Source organism: Aplidium turbinatum, chromosome 3 (assembly GCF_918807975.1).
Source record: "Aplidium turbinatum chromosome 3, kaAplTurb1.1, whole genome shotgun sequence".
NCBI lineage: Eukaryota > Metazoa > Chordata > Ascidiacea > Aplousobranchia > Polyclinidae > Aplidium > Aplidium turbinatum.
Window position 1 is genome coordinate 35,893,346 of NC_137474.1, and position 27,992 is coordinate 35,921,337.

General features: G+C 38.3%; 1 protein-coding gene across 3 annotated transcripts; it reads left to right on the forward strand.

Annotated features, from left to right (window-relative positions):
- Positions 1–133: 133 nt before the first annotated feature.
- LOC145767055 (chloride intracellular channel protein 5-like) lies at positions 134–27,956 on the forward strand. Of its 3 annotated transcripts, XM_082578793.1 has the most exons (8): positions 134–259; positions 9,803–10,075; positions 11,544–11,666; positions 15,896–16,000; positions 23,498–23,607; positions 24,163–24,404; positions 24,939–25,123; positions 26,044–27,956. In XM_082578793.1, exons 1-8 carry the CDS (start codon positions 218–220, stop codon positions 26,215–26,217), a joined length of 1,254 nt encoding a protein of 417 aa, XP_082434919.1. In that variant the 5' UTR covers positions 134–217; the 3' UTR covers positions 26,218–27,956. The 3 variants fall into 3 exon arrangements, with proteins under 3 accessions (XP_082434919.1, XP_082434921.1, XP_082434920.1); XM_082578795.1 differs by lacking the exons at positions 11,544–11,666; positions 15,896–16,000 and adding an exon at positions 10,870–10,941; XM_082578794.1 differs by lacking the exon at positions 15,896–16,000.
- Positions 27,957–27,992: the final 36 nt, after the last annotated feature.

Consider the following 27,992-nt stretch of genomic DNA (forward strand, 5'->3'; position numbering starts at 1 on the left):
AGTAGGCTAAGACTAAGAGTAGAAGTATAGACTGATCACTATTTGGCTACTCTTCTGCATAAAACAGAATGTTTTTTTTTCTATGCAACCTAACAAAAACATCTAATGTATTTTTACAATACGTTTTTCAGCATTGTATTTAATTTTTGAAGCTTGGTTGAGCTAAAAAGTTGACAAGGTTGGAGATTTGGAAAACCAACCGGAGTAACGAAATCAAATGGAAGACAACATGGAGAACACCTATGAAACTGTTGCAAACGTAAGAATTTCACTTTTTCTACATTTTTTAGGCCAAAGTTAATCTTTAATCGTATCAAGGCAAATGACTGGCCATGTAGATTAAATAAATAGACAGGTCAACAGTCGGATCTACCAAAATCAAATCCTGTCGGATTTGATTTAAGCGTTTTTAACAACCAGATTGGACTCAAGGGCGCCGGAACGATTTTTGACTGGGGGGGCAAGATTATGAAAAAAGGGCACTTTTGTTGCTGAAAGGCCAACTTTTTTAAGTTTTAAGATAAGATATAGCTATAATGCTCATCCATCAACTCATCATCGAGTAATGATACAAGTGTCCGGTATACAAAGAACAACGGCACGGAAGGGCATCATGCTATGCTATAGTGATGTAACCTATTATAGCCTACGCCAGCAAAATTCTGCTACACATTATCAAAAAAAGGATAACCCCAATAATACAACAACAAATTGATGAAAATCAAGTGAGGAAATAAAAAAGGATCCGGAACAAGAAAAGCAATCTTCCTTCTAAGAACAATTGGCGAACGGAGAATAGAAAAAGGAAAACACACTTACATTGCATACATAGATTACAGCAAAGCATTTGACAGGATAAAACATACCAAATTACTACAATTGCTCGAAAAATTTAATGTCCCGTTCTTAGAAAGAAGACTTATAAAAAACATATATTTGAAACAAACAGCAGCAGTTCGAAGTGGTAGCAGTCTCACAGAATTTTTCCCGATATTCAAACGAGTTCGGCAGGGATGCATACTTTCACCAATATTATTCAATTTGTACAGCGAAGCAATAATCAAGGAAACATTAACAACACTAAACAAAAACGGAGTAAAATTCAATGGTCAAATAGTAAGCAACATACTACGATACGCAGATGACACTGTCATTCTCGCCGACACAGAAGAAAAACTGCAAGAAAGCATGGACAAAATTAATGAAATCAGTAAAAAATACGGAATGAAACTCAATTTGAAGAAAACAAAGACAATGCTGATCGAAAAAAGCAATGAAAATAATTAAATAAAAATTAAGCTGGAAGGAGAACAATTGGATCCACGTAGGCCTACACATACCTAGGGTCCCTCATTACACAAGATGGAAGATGCACCAATGATGTAAAAAAAAGAATCGGTCAACCAAAAGCGTCATTTTGGAAATGCAAGGAATTTTTTATGAGGAGAAATAAATTTACAATTAAAACTAAGAATTTTATCTTGTTACATATCAAACCAGTCATGTCATATGGAAGTGAAAGTTGGACCTACAGCAAAGAAATTCACAAAAAAATTAATGCTTTTCAACTCTGATGCTACAGAAGAATATTAAAAATATCATATAAAAAACACATTACAAAGGAAGCAATTAGAAAAAGAATTGGAGTGCAAGATAGATGGGCAAAACAAAAGACTTAGCAAAAACAAAAGATAAAAATTCGCGGGACATGTTTTGAGAGGATCAGCAGGACAGCTACATCAATTGGTTATTGAAGGTATGGTAGAAGGAAAGAAGTGCAGGGGAAGAAGGAGACGAACATGGGGAGATGACGTAATACAGTGGGCTGATTTGTTAAGCATTGGAGCAACAAAAAGAGTAGCGGAAGAACGTGACTTGTGGAAGAAAATGACAGTCAACCTCCGGATCGGAGACGGCACGTGATGATTATGAACTTATTGTGATACAGAATTTTTTGTCGAGAACATGAATTATTTTGAAGCAAAAATAAAGATTACAGTATAATTAGGCTAAAAGCGAATAGCAGAAAATGTTATATTGCAAAATGTGCAGTAGCTTACTTGACCTTATTAGGGCATCATTGCTCACCCTGCCCCCCGCTTCCGGCGCCCTTGATTGGACTGCTGCTAATTGCCTGATTTGGATATTGGTTGGTTTTAAATTTTTATCTGCGGCCTGACAAAGCCTTAATATGTTATTGTTATTCACTGGTAGTTTTGCATGGACTAACTTACTTGTTGAAGCTATTGACGCAGGACTGGTTATCGAGATTGGCAGAGTGAAGTTTTCCGATTGTTGAAGTTTTGGCTTGAACATACATTCTAAAACTAAGTAGCTTACTAACATTGTAGGCTACTAAAACATAAACATTGAATGAAGATCCGAATGACCATTGACTGAAAAAACATTTAGGTAGGCTACTAACAACCAATAATAATCATGCATATATTTGCGTCAATTGCGATAACATACAGAACACTGCGCTCACAGACGCGATACAACAGACCACAGGAAGCAACGAAGTGACATAAGTTATACGTAGTCTTAGAGTCAGCTGCTCCCCTTATTTTGGCTTACCATTAGGTGTCTTTGCCGAGACATAGCCGCGTAGTCTGGAGCAGTGTCGAAGCCAGGTCCTTTTGAACATCGTGCAGACGTTCTCACCACTCGGCTACGCAGCAGACTGAACCACACCCTTAAAACCATCGATCGAAAAAAAATAGGCTACTAGAGATAACTGAGAGCAAAGAACATATACATGCTGAAACAAACTACGGTACTAACGTTGTACCGAACTACAATCATTGAATAAAGAGCCGAAAAACCATTGACTGAAAACCACACCCCTAAAACCACCAATCGAAAGGATTACTGGAAAACAGCCTACTGGGGGAAACTATGAGCAAAGAAAATGCTTGTTAAAACTGCCTTTGCTAAACACACCATCCGGGCAAACCCAGCCCTCAGACACTGGTGGGGTGTTATGTGGCACGAAACAGCTTGATTCGCTTTCGGATTTTGCTCTATTTTGGTACCACAAATCTAAGTTGTTTCTGGTAGAACACATGGGTCGACTTGCCTTCGCTGAAATAACCAAACATCAGGAGCTCCCACTTTGCGCGAAAGAAAAGAAAAAAAAAATCAAGCGTCGACCAACGAATGTGAGGTCTAGTCAGTAGTCACCCTTCCCCGCACTGGTGACCCCCGACGTTCAGAACAACGCAGGGCACTCTACCTTTACGTGTCTCGGGCAAATCCATCCCTCAGACACTGGTTATGTGGCACGAAACAGCTTAATCCGTTTTCAGGATTTTGCTCTATTTCGATACAACAATCAATCAAGTTTATTTCGGCATAACTCCACATTCATTTTCAGTGTAGCCTACACATCAGGAGATATAACAAATCGCTTTTTTTAGTATGGAAACTACACCATGGAGGCACCGAAAAAACCATGCGGTTATCTCAGTCAAGGTACCCCTACATGGAATGTTTTACTGGATAAAATATACTGATACTGATGAGCCCAGCCTCATGGACGAAACACGTGTCTATCGCTGTCAATTCTTGCTACAAATCGGCTGCCCAGAAACTTATAGGATACAATATAATCATAATTGGATTATTAGTACGGAAAAAAAACACAAAGAGAAACAATAACAAAAAAGAAAAAAAAAAGTTATCAACAATAGTAAAGCAACAATATAATCAAAGAATGAAACCTAAGTTGTTTCTGATAGAACATAAAGGTCGACTTGCCTTCGCTGAGCACCCCAACACAGGGCCGGATTTAGTTGATGGGGTGCCCGGGGTACTTTTAGATTGGGGGGCCCCGTGCAAAAAAATTTAGCACAGCATTTTGCAGAAACTTCAAAGGCTGATAGAAAAAAAAAATAACACAAAATAACATTTTTTCCACGTAGGGGGGCCCTTTAAAAATCGGGGGGCCCGGGGCACCTGCACTCTCTGCCACCCCACTAAATCCGGGCCTGCCCCAACACCGAAAGCTTCCACTCTCGCATGTAAGGTAAAGTCGACCAACGGGTGTGAGGACTAGAGACCCTCCCCCGCGGAGTCACACATGTAAGTCAACTTGATATGTAGAGTGTAGACTTATGTGATCGCTAATTACAATAAATTATGAAAAAGGTATGACAATGACAGGAAGGCTATGACCAGGCTTGGAGACAAAAAGTTTGTGGAACACAGAAAAATTAAAATAAGTTGAAATGCTTTATCTGGATTCACACTTGACAGTAAACGAGGCCAGTCGGCTACCATTCGGCCAGAGTTGCCAGATTCTGATGAGCAATATATACCAAATAATGCAAAATATACCAAACCTAACTGCAACTGATTTAATACTTGTATAGTTCAAATTTGGTGACCTATGAATCAAACACAAATTGCTCAACATTTGGCAACACTACTTCATATCATGATGTTGCTCAAGTGAACACCCCGAGAGCCGAACCAGCACCGCTTGGTCTTGAGTCGGACGTGTAGCTACTGAGCTAACGGGCCAGGCATTTTAACAAATGGATAAATTGGTTATATTGTTACGTTGTACCCGTATTAACTGAAAAGAGGTGTATCCGATAGTCCTGTCTACACTACAGTAGCTGTTGTGTGTGACGCGAACACAACAGGTACGGTAGGCCTAATTGCGCCGGTGACGTCACGATTTTCCTAATCCACCCGGCAAGACTGAGCACTGTTAAAGGCATACTAAAGGAAAATTTCAAACCGGAATTAAGCATTAAACTGAGTAAACTGAACATTCAAGAATACATTTCAAAAAAAATTACCGAAAAAAAATTGTTTTCAATGGCGCTGGCAAGGCCCAAAGTCCAGTGTTTCATTTATTTTCATTTTTTTCAAAATGACCAAAACGTGCAAACACTGCTCGAGAATACGTCATAAAAGCCAGCAATAACAAAAGCCACGTTACCACATCTGATGTTTTGAGCAAACTGTCTGCTGTTTTGATGTTAAAATGTGCTGTTTTGATGTACATTCATACATAACCTACAGTCAAATCGCCCGCAGTAACAATTATTGCGTGATCGGTTGATTGCTAGCCTTTATGACGTAGACTGTACAGTCGCACGCTTCGTTGCTCAGGCTCAATCTCGCTTTGAAAGCTCTGACAAAAGCACGCGCACAATGGTGGTCAGACCGCAATGGGGCAAAATTTTATTGAAAATCGTTTTATAGTAGCATGTTAAACACAAAGAACGTGAAAAATCGCCAAGTCAGGTTTTTCCTTTAGTACCCCTTTAAAGCGCGCCAACTGGAAGAAATCACGCGGTTTTTAATGATTGCTTCGCAGCAATGAAGTTTAGTTTTTCTGTCAAGAAATAACACAACATAAGACTCTAGTCACAATTCAGCGAGCACAACGGTCGAACTGATAAACGTACCAGATTTATTGACTAACAGTTCTCAATCCACGGTACAAAAGTGTCAAGTTCCACTGGTGGCTGGTTGGCCAATGACGCACTGAATAAATAAATTCGCGATGTTACCTTTTGTTACGGCCAATCTCTGTACAAATCAAACGTCATATAAAACCGTTCAGGTCTATTGAATCTTACGTCATGGAAATTCCTAAAACATGAGCAGAGATTGCATCATCGTTCGTAAGACTTGTATCACACCTGTTGAGAATTACTTCACAATGCATATGGATTATTGCGTCACATAACTGCGTACGTGAGTTTGAGATATTGCCATGTATTCTGATCATTCGTAAAATTGTTGCTTGAAGCTAGTCGCAAATTTAACTGTTTCGCTTAGCGCTGCTAGCTGGACAAAATTCCCGTCTTTTATCTAAGTAGTTTGTATCGTAGTGACAATTTTTCAGTGGTGTACGGTGTTGCATCCCAATTTCGATAGCCGCGGGCTAATTTTACAGGAATACACTTTTTGAAAAGACGTTTCAAAAGAGTGTTTGTTTTTCGGTCATTACATACAGACGAACGGATTCGGAAATCTTACGTTACAATTTCCCCACGAAGAGATTATGGTTTACCGCTGTAACCACCTTTCACAATTAATGTAGGCTACCATACAATCATTACGCTAGGACAACAATCATTAAAAAACAAAGGAAACGTGACAATTCACATGGCCTAGTTAAGATCGGTTTGAGAATATGACAATTGCCATGAGGCTGACAAATTATAAGTCAATAATTCAGTAGTAAACATGAATCCACAGTTCACGACACAAATCAATCGATCATACAATTCAGAATAATAAAGCATACCAGTACTATGACCGGATCAGTAACGCCAAATGATGCACTTGCACGCAAAGGATTCTATAGTGATTGACTCTGCAATATTAAAGTTAGAAGTTTGTTTGTTTATCTTTATCTTGCGTTGCGGGAAAGCGGACTTGAGCGCTATGCATCGGTGTACGCCTTCCGACGTACACCTGACCCACGCTGCAGCCGACGGCAATGTCTGTTTCCGGTTGTCTACTCTAATTTGGTACTACCCATTACTCAAAATCGATCACTAGGTAGAGGCAATTATCGTTAAGTTTCTTGCCCAGAAAAACAACAGCAAGAGCGGGTGGCTGGAGTCGAACATGCAGGCTCTCGACTGCGAGCCCAACGCGCTAACCACTCGGCCACGGCTGCCGACAACAATTTATGCACACCAGAGATACGTTACGTTTGTTCACGGTGGAAAGTCAACATTCAGCTACACAAAACAGTATTTCATCACAAGTAAGCTCACCAGTAAGTTGAACTTTGAGAGATAGCAAGCTGCAAATATGGAATCACTCACTGCAGAGATGTACGATTGTATGTATACGCCGCAAATTCTACGCCGTAGACTTGCGGCGTAGACTTTTTGTTTACGCTAACGCTTGCGGCCACATTTTTTTGGATAGTTGTCGCTTGAGGCTGCGCCGTAAACTTTTTGCGGTTTTTTAGCGCATAGCGTCAAGGCGTACTTTTTAATGTCTTAACCTCGAAGCTCGACTGGTTAGGGCAAAATTTATACAAAACGACAGTTCCGCAGCGCCACCACTGGCGAAACTCCATATTTCACTGCTCTGGGACGACTTTGGTGGTGTTACGTCATCCTGGGTGGGCGTCGTTAGCGACGGATAAAACAAATGCTTTCTAGATGTAATTGGTGGATCACAGTTTGGTCGGAATTGGTACAAGCGGTTGCTTTTTTCGAAGATTTAGTGTTTTTTGCAGTTTCATAAAACTGTAGGCCTACTGGATATGTTCCTACAAAACCTAGAATATACTTGAAGTGAAAAATGAAGAAATCGTACGAATCATCATTCATATTTAATTCATCATCATTCATCACTATTCATAAATAAATAAAAGTTCTCTCTCATAATGTGCCTTCAGTTGGCCATTGAAATCCGTGTAACGGCCATCTGGACTTGAAAATTGTTTCGGATTCGCCAAACAATGCATGACGGCAGCACAATCCGATTGTTGCTTCCGAGAGCACCACCTTGTAGTATCTATTTCAATACATGCCTGTAAGCGACTAATTACCGATACTGCCTGCAAGGAAATAAAATCACTTCGTTTAGTGTGCATTCTTTAGCGTTGAGGGTATTTTTAGCCTAATGTAGCATCCCTACTCTTTTGATAGGTCTCCGTTTTCTCCTTTCGATTTATTGCTTTTTCTCCAGTTCTTCCTGCTCCTCATAAAAAAAGTCCTCAGAACTGCAGGATGTAAGTGTGCCTCAAAATTGGTCAAATTGGTAACACAGCTAGATGCGTCTTTCTTCAAAACTTCTTTTGTCTGTGGCACTTCATGGCCACAAACATACACATTCATTGGGCTTGGACATAGACTCGCACTTGTGGCAATCGCACCACCTAGAGTTCCCAGCACGCCACTCATTGCTGAGAAGATCCAAATCGGGTTGGTGGTGTTAACAAAATCATCTCCATTGAAGTGAAGAATGTACGACTAGTTTTGTATGGTCCATCCCACTTTCGAACACTTGAAGAAAACCTTGACCATTTTCTTCTCAGCACCTTGTTTTGTTTGAAATCATGAAAAGATAGCACACGTCTTTGTCACTGACTCGGTCACATAAACAGCACTTTGCAGGCATTACCTCAACCATAAATTAAGGGTACTGTCTGTGAGATACTGCTGTTACACTGCAAATGGCTATAGCCAGATTAGGACAAATAAAAAATTATCAAAATTGTAGCCCTACAAGAGTTTAGAAAAACAGCAATTTCATTTGAATTGAGATGCTGTTTGATAAAAATAAACTCAATCTATTTGATCTAAACCTGATAGTAATAATAAGTTGACTTTTTCATTTCGGTAATTCTCATTTTGCACACGCTTTAGAGTTAGACCAATAGAGCCCCACACATTGACGTTTTGGAGCAGTCGTACCCTACCTTACCAACTCACCACAGAGAAAGAATGTATCCTACCCACCCATGGTGACGTCACAGCAGTGTTGCCGTTTTTATTTTCGCAATTGAATGAGTGCCAGATTTGCCGAAAGTGAACGAACGTTTGCAAGCGTGCAACTTAGTAGTCTGTTAATATTTTTTATAATTTATTGGTCAGGGAAGTTTGTTAGTGTCATCTCTTTGGTATCTTAGGTAAATTTAGCAAATTTATTTTCCTGTCAGAGGCACTTTAAAGTAACAGTGGCCAGTTCAATTTATTTTTTGTTTTGTTGGCAAAAAAGAAAAAAAAAAGGAAAAATATACAAAAACACAATAAACACGAATAATTCGCACAACAAGGAGAGAGAGAGAAAATTTTTTATTTTGTCTGTTGCAACAATAGCACGGTATTGTTTTTCAAGGATGGCAGCGAAAGACCAAAAGGTCACCAAAGTCAGCTGCCACCCAGTGGTAAATTTTTCAGAAAATTACTCGCACCGCGCCGGCGGTCGCAGCCTCGCAAGTGTTGACAATTGACATCACCACACTTGTCTCTCTCAATCGCGCCAACACAAAAGATTGCTGCAGAAGTTGCAACTTGCAATGTTAGGCGAATGATTTTTCTCATGAGTCATGGCATATTTTAACGCCATATTCTGAAGATTATGCTCTGTGAACTAGATTTTGGTTTTCGTTTCTTTCCAGTTAGACCGTTAGAAAGAGTTCGCAAGGTCACACATTTTTCAAGGTGTATTTTTGACTGAGGGATTTTTTCCAGTTATTCTACTAGCTGATATTGTACGGTATATTTTAGTTATGACAAAAGATTTTAGCCTGGTTTTGTCCAATTTATTGCTTGTGAGTGCTCAGTGAATGAAGAGTCCAATGTTTACTTACGTACATTGTAGCTGATAAAAATATGTGTACTGTATTCTGCATCTTTTGATGTAGCTTAACTTTTTTTATGTCAAGGGTTTTTAGTACCTATCATTCTCAAATTTTTACTTTTATTTAGTATGTACAAAGAAAGAAATCGTCTAGATTTTTTTTGATATCTCATTTTGTTGCTTAAGTTTATTCATCAAACTTACATAATTATGTTTAATCAACGTCAATACATCTGGATACCTTTGCATTAATTAATTTATCTGGTAGCCTAACTAATTATTCTATCAATCTTTGTGACTGAGCTTGGGCCAGTACTTCAAAGCCCTTACAAGTACCATGGATGCCAAGACTAATCCTCCAAAGAGGCCTTTTAAGTTGAAAGATAAATTCTTTGAAATTAATAAATTCTAAACTAAAAGATAAGATTCTTTAATTGACGTAATTTTTATCTTGTAATGTGGTTCATGTGGTATGAAAAATTATTAAAAGATATTCTTTATGTTGTAGTCAAGGCGTTCTAGTAGTTCAAGCAGTGCGAGCAAGTCAACCAGTGTAGAAGATACCGGTGCTGTACCAGATTACATTGAACATTACGACACAGTTGCTCCAGAAGCACCATCACCTCCTCCTGTCGAGGAGCACATTTACGATTTTGTTCAAGAAGAATCTTCATCCATTGCTGAAGAAGAAATAAGATCAATTTCTCCTGAACTTCCAAAACCACTGGCAAGCATGGCTGATCAGGTGGTGGATGAAATTGGCAATCTGTCAACTGAAGATGTAAGTTTTTGCATAATTTATTAGTACTGGCCGTGATTAGTATATATATTTCTTAAATTCTAGTTAAAATATAACGATCATCTATGGTTGGAAGAGGATGTAGTTCAAATGCTATCAGTTGATAAACCTCTAAGCTAGTCATTGATGTTTACAAGTTATAATTCATCTTCCAGAGTAACTTTTCAAAGTGAGCTTTGAAGAAATATCCTACCATTGTTTAAAAAATCAAAATCAAGTCATTGTAATCCAAGATTCCAAACAGGACGCCCAACTTTGTTAAATTTGGAAAGAAAGAAGTATTATCAAAACGTGCTGATAAATCAATAAAAGTATTTGTACCTGGTCAATGTCATGCAGCATTTTACTTAATGAACTGCCGCTACATATGAGATTGGTTGGCTACAGATATCATATATATAGCGGTACTGAACTATTGAGTATTAATAAGCTTTCATACCTATTTTCTTGTCAACTACAACCAAGAGAAACAGATCATGAGCTGTCTATCATCAACTACTATTATACATGTTTCGACTGTTTCGTCTACCTGATGTATAGAAGGTCTGTATGTCTAGGATGATGAGACCAAAATCTTTAGTAGACTGCTCTTTAGTAGAGTTTACAGTGGAGTCTAGAAAAACTTTGCCAACCTAGGGTGATGAAATTATAGACATTCAGCACTATCGGCTCAAATGACAAAGGTCAAGTCTGACATCATGATGTAATGAGCTTGAAAAGTAACTTTTTCACTGCAAAAAAACATAGAATTTAATGCAATAACTTATTATTTTTAGGCAGAAAATGAAGTTCACGTAATTAATAAAGAAGGAGAAAAAACTGAAAGTACTATCTTTCTATTCATCAAGGTTAAAATGCATCAGAATGCATATTACATTAATTTTTCAATTTTGTTTTATGGTTGCATTCTGGCTGCTATTATTTATTTATTTTATTTTTTTATTTTTAGTAGAATTATATTTTATTTTTAACACTTTTCAATGTCCGAGTTACATTGAAATGTCATCATTATTTCATGAAGATTTACAACAGCTTTCATATTTTATTTCAAAAAGCACTTCAAGTATTGCTTTGAGTAGCAAGACACACAAACTATCAAAAAACTTTAAGTTTAAAAAACTATTGCAAAGCAAGTGAAATTGTTGGCATTTGTACATATCAGTTACATTATTATACACAACACACAAATAGTATGTCATGAATAATATTTAAAGTAAAATGCTTTAATTTTTTTATAGTTATATAATATATATTCTATATGTGGGCACAACAGATTGCATGTAATATATTCAATTTGTACTCAGTATGATCACAAATTTATACACATAAGTCTACAGCACATTTTTGTTACGTATGTTAAACTACATTATATAGTTCTTAATGCATGGTTAAACTGCATGGTTTCAATCTTATTTTGTTTTTGTTTGTACATGGGCTTCGGTGTATGAAGAAGTCATCAACTGTATCTGACTCTGATAACCCTGCAAATATATATAATGGTGATGTGGAGGAGAGTGATGCAGTGCCAGCCGACACTGCACGACCACACCCAAAAATAATACTTTTTGTTAAGGTAAGAAATGCTGGAGAAGCTTCACTGTTGGTGGCGTTAACTTATATATATAATGGGAAAAAATAATTCAAGTAGGCTAGCCTACCTACTGCTGTACTTGCTGCACTGAATGTCTAAACTACAATTGTATATATGTGATAAGGAGGGCAGGAAGGAAGTTTTCTTAGAAAGGCACTAGATCTAAAGGTGGATGGGAAGAGGAAACGCGGTCGTCCAAGAAGAACGTGGAAACAACAAGTGAAGGATGAATTTAAAAAAGTCGGACTGAAGGAGGAAGATGCAAGGGACAGGGTGAAATGGAGAAAAGGGATTAAAACAATTGCTGCGCGGAAACAATCGGCCACCCCCACTAGTGGGGAACAAACCGACGATGGATTATGATGATGATGATATATATATATACGTCATTAAAGAGCTTCACCTCAAATTTGAAGTTAAAAATCTTTGTCGTACCGTATCTAAAATCAGGATTGTAAAATCAGATAGCTTTCTACATGTCTTTTTGATAATATGAACATCTTTCAGTCTTTGAACTTCTATGCTTCATACTTCTACTAATCACTTAAAGAATCAAGTTTTTCTTTTAACTGGTCAGTGGTCGACACCAATGTCCTAAAAATAGATTTTCTTTTGTACTCTTTGTGAGCTACACTGATTGAAATGTGACCTGCTGCAGGTAATTGTTGCCTTGTTTACATCTGGCAACGTTGAAATGATGTAAAAGCAGTATTTTTTGTGTTTGGAAGGAGTAACTCAAGCACAATGATTCCTTGTGTATGTCTTTGTAACTGTTTTGTCGTACAATGGATGTAGTTCCATTTTATGTTTCAATTTTCAGCTTTTGAGTTTTAGACAGGTTGTGGCATACGTGGTGTTTAAGTACAGTTGTGATCACAGGACTGTTGCAGCCAAAACAGTACTAACATTTTCCGTTCGTTGCATACCGCAGTCGCAAGTCGCATTCCGCCCTGCTCAAGCTTTTTCTATCTCAACGTGTTCGAGCTTAAGAGAATCAAGTGCACACACTGCGCATGGCCTTTGATTCACTTGTTTCCTATTAGCTGCAGTAACATTGACAACTAACAGTTGTGTTTTTTGCTATATCTCTATAGTGCACACTTTACCACACACAAAAATTGGAATTCTTTTTGGCCCGCGCAGTCAGATTGGCGTTATCCGTTTGAACAGTTTAAAATAGTAAATGAAAATCACAAAACTTGATGAAAAAAAATAACACCACACAAAATAGGTCACGATAAAACGACACTTTAACCTCAATTAAACACGTGGTTACTTGACAACTTGAAATAGGGAAGGATACTATTACTAAACGCGTGAAGTTTGTGTGGAAATTTGGCCGATCTGTGTGAACATGCGAAATTGATAAGTACGGACAGGCATCGCATTCCCTCGGCACACGTTTCGTTGCTCAGGTTAACATCAGCTTGTTGCGACTGCGAGTCAGTTGCATTCTGCCACATCTTTAGTGCAGTTCATCTTATTTTTATTTCAAATGTCTCTACTTCGACAAATACGCGATTGGAAGAAACGGAGTTTTGAAGTTTGTTTATGTTCAGTTCATTTCTGACCATCACAACGAAAAAACAATATATGACAAACATAGCAGAGGTCTAGAAAAACTGAATTACCTATGTTACTCAAAGCGATAACTACTATACACTGGAAATTTTGACAAAATTTTCTAATAACCCTTTTCTTTTTAATGTTTCTTTTTTAATCCCACTGTAGTGATTTTGAATTTTAACTGGCCGTTTGTCTTCTCTTGTTTGCTTAGTGCGGTGTCTACCTATTTGGGAACCACAATCTTTTAGCTTGCAAATTAGCTTTTCTGCCTTTTCCACTCGAGTAAAGGTTGTTGAAGTGCGTTAGTTTAATAACGCTTTGGAAAGCCTCACATCTTTTCTCCAATTCCTATGTTATTTTTGTTTGCCCACTTTTAGGAGTGGCAATGAGCTGTCGAAATTGGCCTGTTAAACCAACACTATCCACAGACAAGAGCGAGTAATTGAAATAAAAGCAAAAGCTCAACGATGCGCAGTGGTGTTAATATTATCAACCAGTGCAGTTTGCCACGTCAAGATTAGATAGATCAGCAAATATCTAATTTAGCCAGTTAGGCTCTCATTGTAATTAACAGCGCCAATTTTCTTCAAAAAGTTTACAATTTCAGCATAGAAGTACTAAAGTCTTAATAATAATCTTACAGCACATTCATACATATATACGTCTTTTCTAACTGTAAGCTAATAATGTTTACAGCTTTATGTCAGTGGTATGCAAGCAAACACCTATAAAATTAAACAACGTACCTGTTTCCAAAGCATGTCGCATTAGTGTGCAAAGTGCTATTAGAATGTATGATAGTTTTAGCATATTCTCGATGATTTAGTCCGATAAGAACTTCCTTTTTCCATGTGGAAAGTTGCCGGTTCTGACTTGCACTGTCGGTAACGATTCAGCTCAAAAAGGCTCAGCTCTTTCAGTTAACGTTAACAAAGAAGAATAGCAGAAAATATAATCTGGATTATGAAAAGACAGGTTTGGACTCTTGTGTCGTCGGTTCAACATCTGACAAAGTATTTGCGATGCCGCAGGGAATTTTGTGCGTAATCACAGGGAAAACCAAGCAGTCATGCACCAATGGCTTCAGATTGCCTTCACAAGTAGCATCTGATAAAAGTACCGTAAGCTCAGAAGCAGTGAGTGGCAACCATGAAACTTAGCAGTTACTAACTGAGGAATACCGCAACGAAATCGGGCAGCGAGTGATGAATAGTTTTCGTTTAATAACTAAATAACTTAGAGTTATTGTAATACTAATAAAGCGTAGTAACCTTGCCATGAAGGGGAAGGTTAACTGAAGCAGAAATGAGCTATGTAGAATATTATGTGTTCTTTTTCCATGTGATCTGTTTCGTAAATTTGCCAAGCAAACTGTCAAGTGGTCATAGACTTTCATTTACTAGTAAAAACTTCTTACAACAGAGAAAGTATGTTGGTTGAAAAGTTGTGCAAATTCACTTGAAATCTACAACCGACTGCACTACGCTTTTTCAAACAGCATTTCAGAAACATATACAGATTTGTACAGTACTGTGCAAGTGTGCATCAAGAAGAACAGGCTACTAATTAGCTCAAACTTTTCCACGACATAATCGTTTTGAAAGAAATGAATCCATTTCTTGAAATGGCAGTTTCCTTCATGTGGGATGTTAAACCTTTGTGAATGTGTTGCAAATACCCAGACAGTAAATCAATCCTCTCTACTTTGATTCAACGATCCCTGACGTTAAATCAATGTAAAAGGAGTTGCTGTGTTGGCGAGGTAAAGTTTTGTCATCGTTGACCACAAAAGTAGATAATCTATTTTGTTCTTGTGATTTTAAAGCATAGTTTTGGTCTTATTGTAGTATTTAGCCGCGTTAGTAACGGCAGTGAGACACAAAAGGTTACGCCTTCTGTCTAAATAAAAGCTCTTAAAAGGGCTTAGTTCGCATTTGGCTGCCGTCGCAAAGTTGGTGTTTCGCATTTGGCCCCCGTGCTGTCTTTGGGTTGAAGGCTTGGAAAATATGATAAAGTGGGCGATCAAGTGGTTTCGAACAAAGAAATTATTGCGACTTTTGAGGTCATGATCATTGAGTTGAAATTTTCTTTGCAGAAAACTTCTTTGCGTGTACAAGAAGTTAGCTTTGTAGTTTTTGTAACTTTTTTGTACGATTGTGATTCCTTCAACCAGATCATGGTACAGTTAAAGCAGCCGTTATGTTGTGTCAGTTCATATGCTCCACATACTCCGCTTGTTTGTGTTAACGCACTGCGTAATATGCTTGCCGGACAGTTTGCGATGGAAGCCCAAAGTCTAGCTAATTTTAATTTAACGCTTTTTGCTGTAAACCGTCTTAGTCATATTTTTAGCTCACTAATTTTAAGCTGTGTAGTGAGTGTGCAAAGAGAACTGATTTTGTTAGATGTTGAAAACTCGAAAGAAATCAGTGATGTGATCATGTGTGGTAGACTGGTAGTCTAACAACTTAGCTTGATTCAGGCAAGCCATTTGAAGGTGTAGTTTACAAAACAAGTCTAATCAACGAAACTTTGCATTTAGTGAAAGCCGACCCGCATGAGTTTCAAATACTTTTTGTAATCTTTGTAATTATCGAAGAATTCGTTCTGTTCCGTTCATACCCAGTTAGTTTGCATAATTGAAGATGTCAGAAGAAAACACACAAGAGGTTGTGCCAACCGGTGCCAATGTGAATAATGATGACACTTCGTTAAGTGAAAGAAAACACGTTATAAATCTGTTTGTCAAGGTAAGTATTTAGTGGAGTTCACAAGTTTTCTTTTAAACTAGCGTTTATTTGATTGAACTTGGGCGTATTTGTGTTGGCTTCATATTTTTTCTTTCTGAATGAGTGTAGTAGATGCTGTAGAAAGTGGGTTTTGCAGCGGTTGTTGTAGTTTAATAAGCGTAAAGGAAGCTTTACTTGTACGGTCATCATCCGTAATGCCAATGTTAACCGTCTTATAGTGTGGTGAAATTATTTTTAAATGAGCAAAATTGATCTTTTTTTTTTACATTGATTTAATCTTAAAACAACTGATTTGCTAGTTGAAGCATTCCTACCACCCTTGCGTTGGCCTTGCCGAAGGAAAATCGGCAAGTAACGTTTCTATTCAGGTTTCATCATTGTATCACAGTTCTGCAAAATAAAAAAGAAATTCCATCTTTCTATTGAGATTCAACAGTTTCGGCGTTATCGATGCTGCACTGAAGATGCCACACTGTTGTATCCTTGATCTCTATTGCAGTTATGAGAGTACAGCAACCCATAATCCATATGGTTCCGTATTGTTTTTGCGTCAAAAGGTAGTACTGATATGACTTCTTCTTGTTTTAATTAACCTATTAGTGCAGTGGTTCTTAACCTTTACTAACCTGCCGAACCCTCACGCTAATCTACAAGCTTTCGTTGAACCCCAAATTTTCGCTGAATCACAAAAACAAAAATTTACCACATTTAATAGTAATACATTACTGTGTCAATGAGACTTCTGTTGTTGTTTTTCTGTGACCGATAGTGAGATTCGAGGCGAGCCTTATCTCGGAAACAGCAATTCTCATGTAATTTTCGCATGCAAGCGCGTTGATGCAAGCTGGTTTCGTTTTTTTGCTCATCCACCAGAATAGAAAACGCATGCTCGCATAAATAAGTGGTTACGAATGGCATGAGAACTTCAAGGGCAACTTTTGTAAAAAGAAGATAAGTTTCCATCTGCTTTCCATTTGTTGACACCAAATTATTTGAAGATTTATTGTGTTGAAGTTTCCTTTTTGCATCTGGCTTTTTTAAAGCTCGATAATGTCATCCAATCCAAGTATGGTCAGTTTAATATTTATATCTGCTGTAGTTGAAAAAAATTGAAAATAGAACTAAATTCCCTTTAAACAAAGGAAATTTACTAAGAAAACTAAAAAATTACTAAAATCACGCGTCAAACGCACAAATGATTATTTACATCCATCATCATGTAAGCCGCAATCAAGTTTCAGCTGGAGAATATTTTCTAAAAATATTTGCTGATATACCATTCAGTAGACCGTGTGATAATGTTTCAGAGGACGTTCGCGCCGAACCCCTGAAACAGCTTTGTCGAACCCCAGGGGTTCAATCGAACCCTGGTTAAGAACCACTGTATTAGTGCGTATCAGCAGTCGACCCTGACCTATCGGTAGCCTACTTCGGCAGTTCACCGTAAAATAAATGGAGCGCTATTTCGGCCTCTAAGCCTCATGCATGCCTCATGAGTATTCTTACGCCAGGCGCTTATTCTTACAACGTGGCTGTGGCATCAAGCTGTCAATGACGACTACGCAGCCAAAGTGTAAGAGCGCTTGCGTCGTGTGCGAAGGGGTGTGGGTTTGACGCCTATCGAGAACACGCAGCTGTGTCTTGACAAGCTACACTTCCTTGCATTTCCGTCCACTTAAACTACGGTAAACTTTTAGCCACCGAATATTAGCTTGGTCGTCGTATCCAGGCTAACGCCCGGTGGTTGAAGTCTTAAATTAATTGGACGGTAACGGAAGGAACCTAACTTTTGTGTACGCTTTCAGGCATGTCTCGATGTTTCTGGCCAAAGACACAGCAGCATGCTCTTGAGCGGTGTAGGCCACTCACCACTCGGCTATGCAGTATTGCAGCCGACGAATCTTATTAGCCGAAGTGATATTAGCCTAAAGCCTGGTCTACACTACAAAATATTTTGAGCTGAGCGTGGCTCATTCTTTGTTTATTTAACACAAAGCTTCTGTCGGCAACAGCGCCGCCGTCAGCCTGAAAATGTCTGGTCATCGCGAGCTTTTTTTACGCTCTGGAGAGATTCGCTTGACCAAGGTTCTGGCTCAAAATTTAGTTTGAGCTCTGGTCTTGGCATTTTGTGGAAAGGCAGTTTCAGTTTTTTGAAAGCATGGTACTCTGTTTCAGTTAATAGGTTAGTTGGTGTGTGTAGATAAAAATTAAAAGGTTAGATTTAAAAAAAGTCTTACATAGTCTTAATTTGTTACCTTTTCTTTTGTTGAGGGTGGCTGCTCGACTAGAAGACCTTCCAGGTCACTTCGCAGCCACCCGTTGCAGTATCCATACATTCTACATTATCGTTTGTCTTATCCGACTTTCCTGAATATGTGTATTTATACTCGCAACAAAAAATAAATGTCAATCAATAGGCCTACTTAGCTGTTAGTTTGGTTAAGGTGGCACTTCACTAGGCTTTTGGTATGATTAAAGTTGGCCTTCCAGCTAGTATGGTAGATCAAACTATCTTTAGCTGTTGGTCAGGTTCAGGTAGCACTTCACCAGGCTTTTGGTCAAACTTGGGTTGGCCTACCTGCTAGCCTTGCATTGATTGCAGGGTTCAACTCAACAAATTATAGGATAGCTCTAGGTCTACAATACTATTCTGGATTATTTTCAGTTGACCTATTACATTGTGTCAGCACAATGATGGATAACCAAGCAAAAAGTGACGTTGTTGGCGCTTGAATGCACACGGTCGCAAGATCAAATTTGCCAGTGTAGACAGTTTTTAGTCAGTCGAGGCTGGACAACGCAGGCGTTTGCGCTTTTCGGGCTTGTAGTGTAGACCAGGCTTAAGCCCTGGATATGGTAAAAGAACAAAATAAAAGCAACATATTTCTTTTGATGGTACACCCAGGGCCGGATTTAGCTGATGGGGGGCCCGGGGCACTTTTAGATCGGGGGGCCCCTGTGCAAAAAACCACCTCTACGTCTACAGTAGCATCAGTCCAGTACTGCACAGCATTTTGCCGAAACTTTGAGGCCAAAAGGAAAAAAATCACACAAAATCACATTTTTTCCACATAAAGGGGCCCTTCAAAAGTCGGGGGGCCCGGGGCAACTGCCCCCTCTGCCCCCCCCCTAAATCCGGGCCTGGGTACACCTTGATTACTGAAGTTTTTCGTGACACGAGTTGTGGTGTCAGTCTCGGAGTCTCACTCTTCAGTAAGTTCATTTTTCATGAAAAGAAGCATTTGCTTTACTTTTTTCCTCCTTAACTCTACAAATCTTTAACGGTTTATTTGCCTTTTGTGCATTCTGGATAATGTCAGGCATAATTTGTTTGAATTGACAAGACACGCCTGTTTAATCATCCTCTTGCCTTGGTTGGAATGCAATTACGTAATCACAAGTTGCTAGGGTTTTCGTGCTTCAAAAGCGTTAGGTGTTAAAAATAATTACCCAATCCCATTTTTGTAACCTCACAGTTCTCATTCAATAATAGGCAAAAGACTAGATTGGAGCTTAATGGTCACAAGAAAGTTATAAAATTACTAATAAAACGTCAAAAAACACAACTATTTTTACAACCTCAATCTTAACCTAATCATATTTACTTTTGTATTGTGCGACGCGTGTATAATCAGTAACTCACCACTTTAGAGGAATGTAACGTGATGTCATGATCTTATTTCAAAAATTGCCTTTTTTTGTTTTTCAACATGTATAGACGTAGAATCAATGTAAAAAGGATCAATTTTGTTAGCTGAGGAACCAAGAGATCCGCCCTCGTATGGTACCTTGAATAGAAACTTGTCTTATTGGGTTTTGCAATCTTCTCAGATTTTTAATGCTAGAATGAAATATGTTTTTGTTACATCACTAGACGTTGAATCAACGAAGTACAACCTGTGACAAAGCAAATCATGCCTGATCCTGAGTGTATTGACTGTATATACTTCATCTTGCTTATGAGGCAGCAACATTTCACAATTGCTGCAACCAGTGCAATTGACTATTGAAGTTTAATGTCAGAAATTATCGTGATGAAAATACTTCTCTTCATATTAGATGTCACTTGAATGCAATTTGCATCGAAGGCGAGCAAGATTTTTCATTAATGCTGAAAACATGCGTTTCTTTAATGTAAAAGCGGCAACTAATAAAATATAAACCACCTACAAAAGTTTTTGAAACGAGTCTTATTTTGACATGAAAATTGATCTCATTTTCTTTGATTTTGAGAAGTGTTCTGGTGTCCAATTTCGGTTGTGTGAGTTTATGGGTCTCGGCGTGCATTGTGTACTACCCAGGCGAAAGTGAATGTGAAATATGTTTGAACATTGAACTATCAAAGTATCGCTTATCACGGAAAGGCAAATAATTATGCCACCATAGTCTACACAGCTGTATTGCTACAATCTTTTATAGTTGCTTTGTATCAAGTGTTAGATGTGATGTGTCATAGTTTTGTTGTGATAACGTAGAAAGAACGGAACCAAGTGTTGCAACGGTATTTTAATTGTGTGTATGCGCACGGATTATCCTTGTTTGTTTTTACTGACTCAAGTGACCGGTGCTCTTCAAGCAAGCAAAATGCCATAACTTTACGTCAATTAAACATAAATCAGACGTTGCATTGCTTGAAAACGCAGTGATTTTCTTTTGTCTGACGATTTCCTTTTTCGTCAGCGCTATTCCCAGACAGCATATCAATCGTTTTTACGTTGATTTAACGTTTGCAGACATTTAATCAATGTAAAACACGGTTGATTTGCTGTCTGGTTATATACACACCCACTGCATCGGATGCTCTTATCACTGGTGTGATTCTGTTGTTGCTGTGTTAGAATATAGAAGCGTGCCACATACGTTTTCCTGTTGTTTTTGGCAACGCTGTGTTGAGATTGATTGATTGAATAATTTCGCATGCTTATAGAGCAGTGGTTCCTATATCAAGATAATCATGAGATACAAGGTTTTTGAACGAATCATTTTAAACCGAATATCCCCCTTAGTCAAAGAATATATACCCCCAGAACAAGCTGGCTTTCAACCACATCGAAACACATCTGAACAAGCAAAAATCATGAAATAGTTTCCAGATATAGAGGAAAACGAAATCTAATTTGTTTTGAAGTTCAACCTCACTGCCAAGTAGGCTAAGACTTCGAAGAACTGGAACGAGATTATCTTTCTGTTTACACATTTGTCTCACTCTCAACTCAGGATATTCACATACAGTACAAACAGTGGCGGCTCGTGGTCTCAAAACATGGGGGGGCTGCATCAACCAGTAGGCTAACCTAATATAAATAATTATAAACCTGTACCGGACTGAGTTATAAATGCACTGAGTTAGGGTTAGTAACACAGTAACATGTTCTTTTAATTGGCTGTCGTTTAATGTTTTAATCACTTAAAGTAAACTTTTGATAATGGCTTGAATTTGGTCAAGTTTAGGTGGTCACCAGATGGAGCTAGTACTATTTTGGGACTTGGTATTAACTTAGTTGTATAGATCTATGCTTGTGCTTTCCAACGATAGCAAATTTGTTGAAATTGAACAACAAATGAATAAATGGGAGACAATTTTCTTCAGGTGTTTTTCAGTGCATTTCCACCCCGTACTTCCTCCTTTATAATAGTCCATTACAGCGTGTGTGACGTTTCATGACGTCATCATCCCAAAAGGACGAATTGTGAAGAGCACCAATAATTGGCTTTACTTCACATCAAAAGTTCAAAACTAGTCTGTCTCAGTGACTTCTCAAAACACAGATCCAGTAAAGTAACCTGCGATCCCTTCACCTAATCACCGATAGCTTCCACACGCTTACCCTAAAGATTTACGAGAACCAAAGTTGGAATCCCTGACCAGGGTCTGTTTTATTTGCAGTCCCTACAGCGCTTGTTCAGTGACGCTAGAAAACTTTTTTCTGAAAAACCTACGTCATAAAAAAAAGAACAAGCAACACCGGACCTGCAGAATTTGCAGACCCAGAGTTGCCAATTAATTTTTGTAACACAATTTTTTTTTTTATTACAAAAAAAATTAATATTAAGAGTTTTTTTAATTCTTCAAGCAAAATAAATTAAAAAACATGGCAAAACTATCTATATGTAATATAATTCACATATGCACAAAAATGTTGGGGGGGGCTGCAGTCCCGCAGTCCCTTATGACGAGCCGCCACTGAGTACAAACAGTGCTCTAATCTACAGTACTATCATTGTGAAGGTGAATTTTGTACTGCAGTTGCTGACTAAGGACAGGCTGAGAGTAAACCTCGCATTAAATATCCAGTTGCTGTGAAGCAATTTTAATTACGCTATCTTGCTAACATGTACGTGGTCAATAAATCCTCAAAAACAAAATTGCTTTTAGTGTACATTTGTTCGAAATATCGAGGGGGGCGCAAAGCATGTAATCACTGCTAAAGGGAGGCGTGTCTTACAAAAGGTTATGAACCTCTGTTGTAGAGGTTTTGAACCACTGGCGCAGGCCCTGTCATCGAGTTTGACAGGGTGAAGTTTCGGCTTGTTACTGTTTGTGAATTATTCCATTCACCAGGAGCCGCTGAATGGAGAGCAATCCTCAAATGCGTTGCTCAAACGCACACTCCGAGAGTCGAACCGGCGCCGCGTAATCTTGAGCCAGGCGCGTTACCACTGAGCTAACGAGGCGTGTGGCTTTTGTTGCCTTGGCAGCAGTACTGAGTTTGGACCTTAAGGCTAAACCTGTTTGAAGATTGAATTGATATAATGATAGACATGAAAAATACATTGTTGACATTAATCTTTTTCTTTTGTGAAATAATCAAATTTGTTTTTGCCAAAAACATTCTTCAGACTGTTTAAATGTTAAATAGACGCCAAGCTTACGTTGCAGAGGTACTTAGAGCGACGTTTAATAACTTTTTTCAAAAGTTTGCACACCACTATGTCATAATGCAAGCTGTGTGTCTAACGTATGGCTGTACTGAAACTGTCTGTCTTGTAAAGCTCTGATGACAAGTGCCTACTGTGACTATTCCGCTACGTACAAAAACTGAACTTGTTATTAATAAAATATTATTTTTTGTTGGCTTTTCTTTGACTTATAATGAATTTTTTTTGTTTTCTGTTTTGTTCGTGCAGTGATCATGCAAGTTGCGCTTTTTCCTCATTTGATTTTTTTGGGGAGGATTTTTTTATTTTGTTGAAATTACGTATTGTAAAATGTGTTTGAGTTGCTTTGAAATGGGTATGCTTAGTGCTTACATTTAGCTTTCCTATGCAAGTTTACGCGTGAAGACTAAACGTTATATAGTTAAAATTGTGATAAAATGTTTAAAAATTTTTGTATGTATAAAGTAAAGATTATCTGCTTGAAAGCTTTAATCATTAAAGTATGAGCTTTAAGGCCTACTTAAGCCCAAGTTTGTCAGTGTTAACATTGAGATCAATCATAAGCATTGCTTCATATTTTGCACTCATTTCCATTTTTCATCATGCATCATATTGCAGGCTGGTTCCGATCGGGAGTGCATCGGTTGCTGCCCTTTTTCTCAACGTCTTTTCATGATGCTATGGCTGAAAGGCGTTGTTTTTAACGTCACTACTGTGGACAAAGCGACGTAAGCTTTTTGAGGTTTATTTTCGTTTAAACAACGTACTGTGTGTTGTGAATTGCCCTAAAACTTGTCTGAGTTTCGTCACACCGTGTTCTCAATACAACTTCGTATAGTCAAAGCAATGTACGCACATTTATGTATGTAATCTTTCTTCGGCTTGTTTGACATGGTGAAGATATCGGGTCTATCTTGATGTTGCTTTGTAATTTCGAGTTAGAGCACGTAGAGCTTGTTTTCTTTTGGGCATTAATGGTTCGATGTACCGGCAATGGATTATTCACCAACTAAGCAACTTATTCTGGGAACGGATTTTTTCTCATGCATCAATTGTAATCCATTGCTTAAAATCCCCGAATACTGATCTACCGAAGCATTTTACGCAAAGTTTAAAACACTAATCAAAAGATTAGCCAGATCGGCCGCTTGGAAGATCCGCTGTTGTGCATCCAGCTCCTCCAAGTGTTTGATACATGAATTTTAAAGATCATTCTTTTCTTTATTTGAAGTTATTTTTGTCTCTTTGCACTCAAATCTTTATTTAACGATTCCCTTTTATAGAAAACCAAAGCAGCTGAGCGACATAGCAGCAGGCACCAATCCCCCTTTCCTACTCTTCAACGGCGAGGAACTGACCGACATACAAAAATGTGAAGACTACATTGAGGCAGAGCTGTACCCTCCTCGCTACCCCAAGCTCGCTTGCAAGCACGCACAGAGCAGCACCGTCGGCAACGACATCTTTGCCAAGTTCTCCGCTTTCATCAAGTTCAAAGGAAACGTAAATGATCCAAAGCGCAAAAGTAACTTTTTAATGTGTTTTAAGAGTTTGTGCCTTCTGGTTAATGGTTAACCGGAATTCGATTATTAGATTAATTGGTTTGAGACATTAGATATATCAACTTTCCACTTTTAAAATATCACTTTTTTATATTGATTCGACGTCTGGAGACGTTGCATCAATGTAAACCCCCGGCAAATTTGCTGACTGGGTTGTTTTGTTTTTCAATTGTAATTCTTACTGCGTCATTTAGAAGAATTTCTAGCATGTAAACGAAACTGAATTATATTATAAACAAAAGTTGATTTCTTTCTGAAGTAGTCTTTGTTGTTGGAGAGCAACCTTTTTTTGCACCAAATTTCGAGCAAAATCATGAATGTATCACAAAGAAATGTCCGGAAGGTCTTTTCTCATGACGAAGACACTGTTTTCCAAAAGAAGTTTAGCTCCAAAGGTGCCATGCCAAAACCAGGAGAAGATGACATTAATATGCCACATCCTCAACATCTTCTTCCTCTATGATCTGGAATCTCAGAAAGCTGATTTTTTTTTTCAGTGTTGGAGACGAAGCTAAACGATGCTCTCCGGAAGTTTGACAAATACATGAATGAGCCGCTGGACGACGAAATAGACGAGGATGACGATGAAGACGAAGCCCAGGTGTCCAAGAGGAGGTTCATTGATGGGAATGAGATGACAATTGCGGACTGCAACATGCTGCCTAAGCTCAACATGATCCGGGTAAGTTTTGATCCAAACCCGATGAAGCGAAGCCTGGCCAGTAAAGCAATCGTTTTTCTTTTTACATTGATTCAACATCTGAAAAATGTTGAATCAATGTAGAAAACGGGTAATTTGCTGCCTGGAAAATAGCTATTTAGCAACAGCAATGCTACGCTTACTTTCGGCTGAAATGAATTTTCACAGTCTCTATTACAAAACATTCGGCCATTCAACAGCACTCATTCTATCACAATCGAAGTTCCACTGCACTGCACACATACCTCGAGTTATCTTTTTGATGACAGTTTTTAGTAGAACTTCGGTAGTTTTATGAACTATTGCAGGCACATTGACCAAGGTTACGCAATTGATGGTGCGTAACCTACTCACATGAGTTTCCACTGTGATATGGTTTTAATATCGCCAGTGCTTGAAATGATCTAAAAATAATAGAAAATTTTGTCAGCTGAGAGTGAGCAATGCCCATTCTTCATCCACACCAATGTCTGCAATAGTCAAAAATCACCGCCTAATTTAACACCAATCGGTGCGCTTTGCACCTGCCAAGACAGCATAAAGTACTGTATCAAACACGGTATTGTCATTGTGCTTTTGTACGTTTTAACAGCACAGTAGCATATACGAGTATGACGCATAAGGCAGCTGTTAGCAGTCTAACTGCTCTCATTTTGTCATGCTATTAAGTGTCTTATCAAGATACCGCCGCGTGCTTCGTTGAGAATCGAACCAACAACCTTCAGATTGTCTGTCAAACGCTTTGAGTACGCATTCACGAAAGCGACCGATCGTCTTATCCGTCGTTGGTTACAAATTCAAGCTGCATCACAGTGAGGTTGCTTTTCCATTTACCACCCAGCTCTCCTTTGCCGGCAAGTAGCTCTTTTTGAATTGATTTGTAAACTTGTTTTTACTTTCAGATTGCTGGCAAGGAAATGCTCAAGTACGAAATTCCAGACGAATTCACTGGCATCGGCAGGTACCTGGCGGCGGCCGACGAAACCGACGAATTCACCCAAACCTGTCCGGATCCAGGCGAGATCATCTGGACCTACGGAGGACGCAAGCCCCGTCCTGGTGGCTGGAAAAAATAGGCGTCTCCACCTGAGCCAAACGTACTCTGATGATTCTATGCTATATTACTATAATCGCTTGGAAGAGATGAACAAACCGACTATATCGTACTTAAATTATGTGCTCTCTGGCGTCAGTATAGCATCTCCATTCATCGAATGGACGCAAAAAGTGCCTTTTTAAGAAACTAAAAAGTAAACGCAAATAACACTATTCAAAACCAATTACATGCGTATCTAGTTGTTCAATGAAAAGTCAACTGTGTCTAGTATGAAGATGATTAAGATGACATGCCAAGAGCCAGCTTCCAATTTTTTAAACCAAGAAATTATATCGGGACTGAATTACTTGTGCGCAAAGGCTTCCTAATGGTCGTATTTAATAAATTACACATTATTAATTTTATGCGTGTTCTTATCTCAAAGGAATATGTATTTTTCGTCATGCTGAAGACATATACAATTATACATTGAATAGTGGAAAACATCAACATTTATTTCTGTTTTTTTAATTACCTGACTCAATGTCTGTGTATTTCTCAATGAACGAGTTGATTTTTTTGATTGCATTAACGTATCCGAATCCAAAGTTGTGTTTGGTTGTCCTTGCGTGTATCCACCAAGTGTTCTCCAGCGTGTTATCAAGTGTTGAACCGGCTTCTCCGTCGTTACCTCCTGGAAACTTCCCGTAACTGTCAAAGAATCTCGTTAAAAAAAACTTTAAGCACCAACCTAACAGTCTTCTAAACCTTTGTCTCAGTTATCAAACGTTGCCTTTTCGCCTTATTTTCATTCTAATTCCCTTTCAAATTTTTGTTTCTTTTTTCATTGTGGCATACTAAATCACATTGGCTTCATATCGAAAGGTTAAATGACACGCACCATTGATCTTTCCTTGATTTTCGGAACAACATCTCATATGTGCGTCTTCCGATTCGAAATGCGATGAAATATTAAACATTTGGTCACGCATGAACACTAATATACGGTCACGTGATGACGACCGCATGTTTTCGCTGAATAAATTCTAGTTTTTTTTTCAACTTTATTGCATGACATGTAAAAGGAAATTCTGTGCCCTCAATAATCACATATTTATCAAATGCATGTGATACTATACATCACGTTGTTTTAATGCTTTCATGTGTAAATTATACGCATGAGATATTAGCTGGCTCGAACAAGCAATAAGCGACACATTGTAAAGCGCACCACATTATTCTAGAATTTTGGTAGATGACGAAGCAATGTTTTTTCTCTGCTGCCTTCTAGCGGCTCGTTGATTAGCGTTGGAATGTTTCAGATGCTCAATTAAAACTGTGTTTTGCATTCGAATATTCCAAATCGTGATTTTTAAATTGTCTTCCTCGGTGCATGTCCTACTAAACAACTCGTATTTTTCGTTTTTCCATCTTCAAAGCACACTTTCATTTTGGCCTCGTTCTTTCATTTAAAATTAATGATTTAAAATTCTCGTTTTTGTGACTTACATTCGTAAACCTACAGTAGCTATGTTATAGTCTTGCATATCGAAATGGTGGACAGAATTGAAAATTAAAATCTTGGTTGCAAGGTTTACCTACCTATCATAGTTTGACTATCGAAGATTTATTTTTGAATAGAATGAAATTTTTAGTGTTGTTTTGATGCAAAGATCAAGTAATTCTGCCTCTCAAGTGTGCTTGCTCAAAAATTTGTGCTCACTACCGATTGTTGTTTACGATATGATTGTTCCAAGAAAATAAATCATACAAAACTGAGGAATTTCAATTGTGTCTTTTGGAGTTGTCTGATAG

Excerpts from the sequence above, each read along its gene's own strand:
- LOC145767055 (XM_082578793.1), top strand. The coding sequence starts at position 218 with ATGGAAGACAACATGGAGAACACCTATGAAACTGTTGCAAAC. Across the intron at positions 23,608-24,162 it reads ACTACTGTGGACAAAGCGAC|AAAACCAAAGCAGCTGAGCG; the intron begins GTAAGCTTTTTG and ends TCCCTTTTATAG. Across the intron at positions 25,124-26,043 it reads CTAAGCTCAACATGATCCGG|ATTGCTGGCAAGGAAATGCT; the intron begins GTAAGTTTTGAT and ends TTTTACTTTCAG.